This window comes from Bombyx mandarina, chromosome 19, assembly GCF_030267445.1.
Source record: "Bombyx mandarina strain Sakado chromosome 19, ASM3026744v2".
NCBI classification, from domain to species: domain Eukaryota; kingdom Metazoa; phylum Arthropoda; class Insecta; order Lepidoptera; family Bombycidae; genus Bombyx; species Bombyx mandarina.
In genome coordinates this window covers 14,247,144-14,258,437 of record NC_143225.1, presented here as the reverse complement: position 1 = coordinate 14,258,437, position 11,294 = coordinate 14,247,144, and the positions used below count along the sequence as shown (strand labels likewise).

Genomic DNA, 11,294 nt, shown 5'->3' with positions numbered 1-11,294 from the left:
GCTTAGACAACTTCTTAGCGGGAAAAAAATTAATAACCTAAAGGCACTACAAAACGATTTTCAAGAATCTGTTAGGTCCCGTACACCCGACTTTTCAAGAAAGCAAAAGCATTAAAAAATGATCACTGCACTGGCATATTTTGATAGATAGAAATGTTTTTTTATTATAAAAAATGACTTTAACTTACTATCTACTAAACCGGTTGAGGTCATATCAGTGTTGCATGAATGGTATCACTGCCAGCGGAACCAGGTGAGATGGGCGGGAGCTTTGTCCGGGCCATATGGCATGGAGTGTGGCGTGAGGCAGGGTGGGCTGACCTCTCCTTTGTTATTTAACTTGTACATAAATGACCTTATCGGTGAGCTCAGCATCACTCATACCGGTTGTCATATTGATAGTGTATGCGTCAATAATATTAGCTACGCGGACGATATGGTGCTGCTGGGACCATCGGTAGGTGCTATTCGTAAGATGCTGGCTATATGCGAGACCTACGCTGGGGAACATGGACTGACCTACAGTAAAGCAAAAAGTAAAGTTCTGCTTTTCAAGGGTAAGTCAGGTGAACCCGTTCCAGTTCGTGTTCCTTCAATTAAATTATATGATGAGGAACTGCAGAGAGTGACCAGTTTTAAGTACCTGGGCCACATTGTAACGGATGATTTGTCCGATGACGCAAATTTGGAGCGGGAGCGCAGGGCATTGGCGGTCCGAGGAAACATGATTGCCCGTAGATTCGCTCGGTGCTCCTCCCCAGTAAAAATTTCTTTGTTTAAGGCATTTTGCCAATCGTTTTACGCGAGCAGTCTATGGGTGAATCATACTCAACGGGCTGCCAGGGTCCTGCGCGTTCAATATAACAACATCTTTAGGGTGCTATTGCGGCTGCCTCCCTACTGCAGTGCGTCGCAAATGTTTGCTGATGCCCGGACGGATGTCTATCAAGCTATAATCCGAAAAAAGGTTGCCTCTTTTTTAAGACGAGTGAGAGACAGTAGTAATGGCATCCTCGGGATGATTGCTTCTCGCGCTGATTGTCCGATCCAACATAAATGGATGTGTATAATTACCGGACAAGACTGACATATCCTTATTATTATTTTACTCCTCATTATGAAATGTGTATGATTTTCTTTTTATTTTATTTTTTCTCCAAATTAATTAACTGATTGACATAATGATAGCTAATATTGACATAGAGTGGTTACTACTGTATTCATATTGTAGTGGACTGTATTATTAGGTTTAGCAAGGAACTTGATAAATAAACTCGCGAGGATTGCACGTATAAAATTTGTATATTTTAGAAATTTTATAAATCGCGTACAATAGCACGGATGAAAAGAGAATTAACAAAACTAAGACATTCTAAAATTCAAAATTAAAATGTAATGTCAAAAACCACAACCACAACAATAAAAAAGGTTTTATACCAATTTTGTTGGGTTTCCAACATGCTGCGGCCTCAGAAATGATATATTTTCAAGAAAGTTATACAATACTAAATTAATGTAATAACTTACACTCATCATTTCTTAATGGGATAAAGACAATCTTTATAATCATGATAAAATTTAACATTTAAGAATTAACTTTAGACACAAAATGAGGAATGCAAAGTTAGCCTCTAATCAGTACATCATATTAAGAATACAAAAGTTAGCTCAAAAAATACATTGAGGAATCTTTATACCTAGACATATATATAGCTAGCTACATTCGGATGTTATAATTATTGTAATTTCATAGATTGTCATTTGTTTTTAAAACCACAAGGCCCTTCAGCTATAAATTAAGTGGTACATATGGGCAAACATTGAAAATAGAGAAGTGTTGTTTTAAGAATAAATTTAAAGTTTACTAAAAAGAATGCAAACGTAATCAAAATACACAAATTTATTGTCATCCACTTTGAATAAAAGATGTTCGTTTTTGACATAGACATTTGTTTTCATAAAATTCAATTGTTGCCGTACTGTTTCTCTCAATGTGAATGTTCAAACATATAGCACAATAGAGGTGTGAGCCGAATAACGCGATAGTATCTGAGGCGATAGGCGCTCAGTGTGCGGTTATGATTCAGTTCCGCTGATAGAGACTTCACGCGTTCAATAGAGCCGTGTATTTGCTATAGTTTGGTGAGTCGCCGTGTCAACTATTGTTCATATTGTAATATGTTTCAAAGTCTTATTAGAATCCGCTTATATAAATGCAACATTATATAATCCTTAGTACGTGGAGATTTTTAAAATACTGCTTCAGATTTAAGAGCAACAATGGAAGAGATGAATTAGATACATTTTTATAATCATATGTGTACATATGTCTTTGGCGTAATCAAGTAACAACGCTCAGTCTTTTTAAAGGTCAGACTAATATGAAAGCATTCCACTCCAACCCTCTTCACTCACATCTGTCGTCGCGCCCGACCCGGCACTACCGAGACCCCATGCAAGGGATCGTGGAACACGAAGAAAAGATGTAATTGTAAATTCTTTGGTGAAGCTCATGAGTGTCTCCCCGTCATCGTGCTGTCTACACCTAAGCAGATAATATTATTACCACGGTTCTATTACGAAGCAAAAATAGTTTTTAATATCCCGTGAAAAAGACTATTTTAGCTTGGAGAAGCCATTCTAGATGTGTCGTTTTAATCCTGGTGCTAGGTAATACGTATTGCATACCTGTTGTGTTGTATAGATGATTCAGAAAGTCAACTCGGTTCGAAAGTCGATATTTAGTTTTCAATACAAAAGTTTTGATGAGCCAAACTAAAATACTCCGAAATAAATGAAAATTTGAACGTGACTTTTTAAAATATCTAGTTGAGTTAACCTTACAAAAGTTTCTTTACTATTCGGAGACGTCACTGTCACCGTTGATTGACCTCTGTGAACACTTAAAGTGTTTGTTAATTGTGTCGACCGCTCGCGAACACCGAACAAACTACTGTAGTGAACACACTCCGCGGTTGACACCGCAAGCAGCTCCAATACACAGGGAAATACACAAATTTGTTAGAACAACTCGTTTGACATAATATAATAATAATATGATGTAACATACTCGTAGCGCGTACGTAACTTCATTAAACAAACAAAATTGATTTTTACATTCTGAAAAGATTACTTTGAAACTTTTAAAGTTAAAATTTGATAGATTGTTAATCGCTAGGCAGCTCTGACGAAATTTTAGTAGTAATTACTTAATTAATATTAAAACCTTTCTGAGATTAAATATCAACGCTTATTAATTATAATCAACAAATTTAAATATTTTTTATTTTACTTTTCATAACGCGCTAGTTACTTCAGGAATTTTAAGAAATCTATTGTCTGCTCAACGCACACTGTGTCAGCGTCTGGTAGCCGTGTAGCGAGTATCCTTCCGCATCAAGCCACTTTCGTTCTCAGATTCTACACGTTCTTACATAGCACCTCAATATACCTGTTCTGAATATTTATATCTAAGTACTTATCTTTTTGTGCGTAATATAATAGAAGAATGAGCAAACTGTAATGTTTGTGTTAGCCGGGGTCCGGGGGGTAATATCACTTCCAGAACCCACTTTGAGACATGTGTCAATAGTGTAGTAACGGCAAACTGTCTTATCTGAAGGATGGCCCCCAAGAATAAATAAATAACAGGGAACAAGTCGCGTACGGATTCCGGCCCTAAAATACGATGACACAGTGTGTTATGGGAACCAGACACTGATGTACACACTTACATAAGTTTAAATATATATACATATACAAATAATAGATAGCCAGACAAAGAACATACAAATCAGTTCATTATTCCAATATTTGCCTGATACGGGAATCGAACCCACGATCCTGGGCGCCACCGCACCAACGATTCAATCTGAGAACTGATAAACACGACGAGCAGCCCTACATTATGGTGGCGAACCACTGGGTGACAAACATATTAACGATACACAATAACCATAACGATAAATATCTGGAGCCAAGATTGAAGGTAAAGTAAAGGACGCTCTTAAGTCGTGATGTCTTATTTACGTTGACATAAGACGGCTCGTAAGCTGAGAGAAGTGGCTCATAACTCGACTTATCGTCCGCAATAGATATTGGAGTACCAGGATAACATAAGCCTTTAGACGTTTATTGAAGTACGCAATGACGTTATAGTGAAATATTGAGAAACTTCTATTGGTGCACTAGTGGCCCTAGTATAGTAAAATGATTACGCATATTGGTTACGTGAACGTAATGTGCATTTATTGCACTAAGTGAGAGCATTTGAATTTAAAGTGTTTAAAAGTGATTCGTTTTACACGTAACTAAATATTATCTCTGTTTAATATTTTTATGTTCTAGTCCGGAAATGAATACTTTTGAAAACACACAACATGCATAGGCATAACCAAAAGATTCATCTATAAAAATAGTCGTACGTCTGTTTTATTTTTCGTCAATGCTCAGTTCCAACCGTACCTACCAGGATGATATAAACGTATAAGAGTGTATTGAGTTGATCACCGACAGCGTTGATGAGCCGCGTTATATTGAGTCTTCATTAACAGCCTGTGATGCTCTCTTCTTGTTTATGTTTTCCTTGTAAATATCCTTGATAGTAAAAGTTGCGTTATACTTTCCAGCCGATAAATACTATAAAATAATAATAACTCGTGGTCGTCGTGGCCTAAAGGATAAGACGTTCTGTGCATTCGTATCTAGCGATGGAACGGTGTTCAAATCCCGCAGGCGGGTACCAATTTTTCTAACGAAATACGTACTTGTCAAATATTCACGATTGACTTCCACGGTGAAGGAGTAACATCGTTTAATGAAAATCAAACCCGCAAAATTATAATTTTCGTAATTACCTTTGGTAGGACCTCTTGTGAGTCCACACGGGTAGGTAGCACCACCCTGTCTATTTCTGCCGTGAAGCAGAAATGTTTTTCGGTTTGAAGGGTGGGGCAGCCGGTTGTACTGTAAAATTGAGATGTTACAACTCAGGTCTCGAGGTGAGTGGCAGCATTTACCTTGTAGTTGTCTATGGGCTCCAGTGACTACTTAAGACCAGGTGGGCTATGAGCTCGTCCACCCATTTAAGCAACAAAAAAAAAAACTGAAGGTTTTTATTACATGTTGTGGATGTAATCAAATTAGTTACTCATGAAGCCAATGCGTACATAATGTGGTTACAGAGATGAGTACGGCTTACAAACCAGGCGAACTAACTGCCGCATCTCCGCGTGTCAATATCGCTACGGTTTTTTTCTGCTTTAGTTTGAAGTTTGTAGACAATAAAAAATGTTACCTCGTACTATAAATAAAAATAATATAATCCATAAGTCGCTGGTTCATATTGGGCTCGAAGGACCATAAAGATGTAAGCGCTGCTGAATGTGGCGCACACAACTTGAGAGTTAGATAGGAAGAAATCACTGATAGTCAAAGAATATCCGTTTATTATATACTTTTCTAACAAGTAACTAATTCTATCTATCTATGTATATTGATGTGGTGAGTACCGCTGTATATGAGTGCTGAACGTGTACTGGCGCTTTATACTACGGTTTGAGTAAAGCAATGTAAAAGTGCTGATGTGAATGCGCGCGTGCCCTGTACGATACATGACTCGTACAGCTCACTTACTAACAAACACTTTAACATTAATTATAAAACTTGCCAAACCGACTACGCCAAAATAGCGAAATCGTTAAAATGAATTCAGTACAGACGACCTTTATCGCCACAACAAAGTGACATTAAACTAGACATCGCATTAGTAAATACCTGATATTTACGTGTATTTGTCCCTTTATCGCGCAAGGGACCGTTGAACTAACCGTGTGTGTTTCGTTAGAGGTCCGTATTCAGTGGGCAGTGGGCAGGGGCAGTGGGCCGCGACACGGGCCGCGGGGCGCGGAGCGGACAAACTTCGCTTATCTAATTTATTATGCGTCGCCCTTCGGACACACGGTCATACCGAACCGACAACTCTTTGGAATATATCAGCAACTCTACAAATATATTAAAATGCAACACCTTCATAAAACTATTTCTGTTAGCAGACGGACAATTTAACGGAGATGTTTTAAGAAATAAGTAAATATTTTGAGCATGCAAACAATATGGAAGACACTGATAAAACACTTCATTCATCTACATTAACATTTTTAATAAACGAAAAATACTGAAAATGTTGACTTTCAAACCAAACAAGTGTAATAAAATAGTCCCTGAATATTGCTCAAATAAATATGAGTTTGTATCTACAAAGACACGACCCAACCACCGAGTCCAGCTGTTTACCGCTGTGTCTCGAGGCTTCTGGGAAATACGAACACCACAATCCAACGCTTGATGAAACTTAATGAAAAATATTTCTGTGATCGCAGAGAGAGAACGCAGGGGCTCACAGTTGATATTTTTAAAACTATTTCTATGACATTATCAACAGTATTTTGCTCAACGCATTTCAACACCAAACTTGTTTTAGACGTATGTATATATGTAGATTTTACTATAGGTAAAGATGCGCAGCCGAGCTCACCGCATTCCTGGTGTTCACTGCTCACGGAAACCTAGAGATAGAGTATGGTGAGCAATCTCTACGTCGAGACGTGGCGCGGATGTCGCAACAAATTTAAATGAGTGACGGAATGTATTTGGAGCCTCGGTGGCCTCTTTAGACTGGACGCTCTACAGATACAACTGCTCTAAATAAGTTAGAATTTAGAGTGTGGGCTTATCCCACATTCCATGCACATACACATTTACTCTTCACAATATAAAACTTATATAATATATTTATTTCATATAATTATTAATACAGACAGAATATACATTCACACATATAACATATCTATTAATATATTATTACTACGTTATATATTAAAGACATACACACACGACAATTTATCGTGCCGCGTCAATCAGCTGGTCGCCCGTGCGTTCACGCTGTGGACACACGCGCTTGAACGGAATATCGCGGGTAGCTGGGAAATGTACTCTGGCGCAGCTGATCGCGGCTAGCCACGCCCCCCAGTCGAAACTTACCTCGTACTGAACGCACGTCGCTTTTGCTAATTATATACGGTTTATTGCTTTCGAAGCTTTTGCATCTCTTGTGATAACGCGCTTGCTTTGTGTTTATTGTAATAGTATTGTCGTAAAGTGTAAAGTGTCTTCTGTGTACTGTTTATAAACTGAATATATATCTGTGCTCGTAACCTTCAATCCTTCATAATTTTAATAATATAGACTGTGTTGTATTTTCGTGTGGACTAAGTATAATTGAATAAACATTTAATTGGTGTGCAAGGTGTCGTACTTAATTTATTAACCGAACACCGTCGACGCCTACTCAGGTACTTACTTACCTTTACCACATTACGCTACGCGTCCGGACGACACATACATACTCATCCACATCCATACGGGAGACCAACTCATTCTCGTCTATACTGGTGACCCCGACGTCTATACTGGTGACCCCTGAAGAACACCATAATGAGCAGCAGTGATTCTGTCGCGACCGCTGGTTCTCATGGAGGTAGCAGCGTAAAACCCCGACGAACGAAAAAAATGCGCGTTTCCACTGTACACGATAACGACATTTTGCCGTCCGACATTCGGAAGTTTAATTTGAAGGTGCCTCCGTTTTCTCCAGAAGACCCAGAAATTTGGTTCGCACTTCTAGAAGGTCAATTCGAAAACTATGGTATTACAGAGGACCACGTCAAGTTCAACAACGTTATCACTAACCTAGATATTCCTCATGCGAAGGCGGTAAAGGATATTATCGTGCATCCTCCGACCAGCAATCGCTATGATAAAATTAAGAGCGAGCTCATCAGACGTCTCTCCGCCTCCCATGAAAAGAAGGTCAAGCAATTGCTAACTCATGAGGAGTTAGGCGACCGAAAACCATCGCAGTTTCTAAGACATCTTATGGACCTGGCCGGACCGTCCGTCCCACATGAGTTTATCCGAACTATCTGGAGTAACCGCCTGCCGAACAGTATCCAGACGGTACTAGCATCGCAGCCTACTCATTCGCTTGAACAGCTATCGGACCTCGCTGACCGAATACAGGAAATAACTACTCCATGCAACGTCGCAGCCACTTCAACATGCGGGACGAGTAGTATCAACCAGTCCAGTGAGATCGCAGAGCTGAGGAAAATGGTGGAACGCCTCGCATTAAAGCTCGAAGACCAGACTCGCGCCACAAACCGCTCCCAGAACCGTTCGAACCGTTCTCGACCTCGATGGCGTTCGACATCCCGCAGCAGAACACGATCTGCTTCCAACTATCGACGGTACCCCGTTTGTTGGTACCACGCGAAGTTCGGGGTTAAGGCAAGCAAATGCCAGAAGCCGTGCGACTACAACGAGTCGGGAAATGCCACAGGCAGTCGATAATGGCGACAGACGACTGCCTCAACTCTCCAGGTCGCCTCTTCGTAACTGACCGCACCACGAAAACCCAGTTTTTGGTCGACACCGGTAGTGACCTCTGCGTTTTCCCACGGACCCAGCTACGAGAGCGTCGTGCACCAACCAGCTACAAATTGACAGCAGCCAACGGATCAACCATTGACACGTATGGGTACTCGCAGCTCAACCTGGACCTTGGACTCCGACGCAACTACCCATGGAGATTTATAGTGGCTGATGTGACGAAGCCCATTATAGGTGTAGATTTTTTGTGTCACTATAACCTGATTGTAGATTGTAAGAATCGGAAATTAATTGACAACACCACTACCCTGTCTGCTCCAGCTTCACTGGCCTCTAATACTAATGATATTCTTTCTGTGAAGGTTCCGACTGGTGATTCCCACTACCATGCTTTGCTTTCGCGCGATTTTCCTGAAATTACGCGACCAGCTGGTACACAACGTACGGTAAGCCACAATACACAACACCACATTAGGACTACACCAGGGCCTCCAGTCGCTTGTGCACCTAGGCGTTTAGCGCCCGAGAAACTGAAGGTGGCGAAGGCGGAATTCGAGTCCATGCTAGCTGATGGTACAGCTAGACCGTCTGATAGCCCATGGTCATCACCATTACACCTGGCACCGAAAAAAGACAACGGTTGGCGCCCTTGTGGTGACTATAGGCAACTCAACGCCCGGACTATCCCAGATAGGTATCCAGTACGTCATATACACGACTTTGCGCACAATATCGCTGGTTGTAGTACGTTTAGCACCATCGACCTTGTGAAAGCCTACAACCAAATACCAGTCTGTGCCGACGATATACCAAAAACCGCGATCACCACCCCCTTTGGAATGTATGAATTCCCGTTCATGACATTTGGGCTACGAAATGCTAGCCAAACATTTCAAAGATTTGTAGATGAGATGATGCGCGGGCTAGATTTCGTTTACTGTTATTTGGACGATTTTCTCATATTTAGCAGGGACAGCATTCAGCATGAGCAGCATCTGCGCCAAGTATTTACCAGACTTAGGGACTACGGGATGGTAATCAACTTGTCCAAGTGTGTTTTTGGGGCTCCCGAGGTAACTTTTCTAGGTTACCGTATCTCGGAGAGCGGAACCAAACCACTGGACGAGAAGGTACAAGCCATCAATAACTTTCCCCCACCCAAAGACGTTAGGACGCTTAGACGGTTTCTAGGTATGGCCAATTTTTATAGGCGGTTTCTGCCTAATGCTGCCCAAATACAAGCTCCCCTTAACGCCCTACTTATGGGTTCAGTCAAAGGCTCCACTCCTATTAGCCTTAATGACGTTGCTCTGAAAGCTTTCGCAGAGACCAAGGAAAGCCTCTCCAACGCGGCACTCCTGGCACATCCAGATTGTCAGGCTAAGCTGTCTTTGGTTACAGACGCATCTGATTTGGCTATAGGGGCTGTTTTGCAACAGCTGAAAAATGACACGTGGGAGCCTCTAGGTTTTTTCTCCCGTAAGCTGAGTCCGTCACAGAACAAGTACTCCCCGTATGATCGCGAACTTCTTGCAATCTACGAGGCGATCAAGTACTTCCGACATATGCTTGAAGCGAGACACTTCACGATTTATACTGATCATAAGCCAATCAGTTTTGCCTTCCACGAAAGGAAGCAAAATTGTTCGCCCAGGCAATTTCGTCACTTGGACTTTATATCCCAGTTCACGACGGATATAAGGCACATCTCCGGCAAAAATAACGTTGTGGCCGACACCTTATCTCGCGTCGATGAACTGGAGGCTCCAATTTGTCTCGCCGACCTTGCCAACGCTCAAAACTGTGATCCCGAACTGGCTCAATATTTAACGGACAGCTTATCTCTCCGTCTCAAAAAGATGGAATACCCTGGATGCCGTAATCCCTTGTACTGTGATATCAGTACACCGACACCCAGGCCATTCATCACAAAGGATTACCGCAAACAGGTATTCCAAAGTCTCCACTCGCTAAGTCACCCCGGCGCTTCCGCGACTGCCAAGTTGGTAGCCGATCGATTTGTTTGGCCTGGGGTCCGAAAAGACTGTCGAAACTGGGCTAGGTCATGTTTATCATGCCAACGCGCGAAGGTTAGTCGACACGTGTCTGCACCATTGGGCACTTTCGACGCACCAACTGCACGTTTCAGATATGTCCACATAGACCTGATAGGCCCACTCCCGGTATCACAGGGATACAGGTATTGTCTCACGGCTATAGACCGGTTCACTCGATGGCCGGAAGTCATGCCCATACCTGATATTACCGCAGAAACGGTGGCTAAGGCACTGATTTCAGGCTGGATATCCCGATTCGGTTGCCCGACAGATATTGTTACAGACCGCGGCCGTCAATTCGAGTCCGCGCTGTTTCAGTATCTGGCAAAAACTACTGGATTCCAGCACAAACGCACAACTGCCTACCATCCCGCGTGTAACGGTCTTGTGGAACGCTTCCACAGGCAGCTAAAAGCTTCCATCGTATGCCACGCTAACGACAATTGGTCAGAAGTCCTACCTTTTGTACTACTTGGTATCCGTAGCGCATTCAAGGAGGACTTACAGACTTCGTCCGCTGAGTTGCTTTACGGCGAGCCGTTAAGACTTCCCGGCGAATTCTTCGAGCCGAGCACAGCCTGTACTACTGATCTATCAGATTTTACGGCTCGTCTACGCTCATTCGCCGAGAAATTAAAACCGGTTCCCGCCTCTCGCCATAACAAAGAAAAGATTTTTATTTTCAAAGAGCTCAAGAACGCAGAGTACGTCTTCCTACGTGAAGATGCTTCGCGTCCTCCTCTTACGCCAGCATATACAGGTCCTCATAAAGTATTAGAACGACGTGAC

At 41.9% G+C, this 11,294-nt stretch overlaps 2 protein-coding genes across 2 annotated transcripts; both read left to right on the top strand.

Annotated features, from left to right (window-relative positions):
- The first annotated feature begins 275 nt into the window (after window positions 1–275).
- LOC149500909 (uncharacterized) lies at window positions 276–1,209 on the top strand. The gene has a single exon (XM_089735272.1). It carries the CDS (start codon window positions 290–292, stop codon window positions 1,085–1,087), a length of 798 nt encoding a protein of 265 aa, XP_089591398.1. The 5' UTR covers window positions 276–289; the 3' UTR covers window positions 1,088–1,209.
- Window positions 1,210–7,494: 6,285 nt separating this feature from the next.
- On the top strand, window positions 7,495–8,409 carry LOC149500908 (uncharacterized). Its single transcript, XM_089735506.1, has one exon. The coding sequence runs from the start codon at window positions 7,495–7,497 to the stop codon at window positions 8,407–8,409; it is 915 nt and encodes a 304-aa protein (XP_089591632.1).
- Window positions 8,410–11,294: the final 2,885 nt, after the last annotated feature.

Coding starts and splice junctions, on each gene's coding strand:
- LOC149500909 (XM_089735272.1), top strand. CDS start 290: ATGGAGTGTGGCGTGAGGCAGGGTGGGCTGACCTCTCCTTTGTTATTT.
- LOC149500908 (XM_089735506.1), top strand. CDS start 7,495: ATGAGCAGCAGTGATTCTGTCGCGACCGCTGGTTCTCATGGAGGTAGC.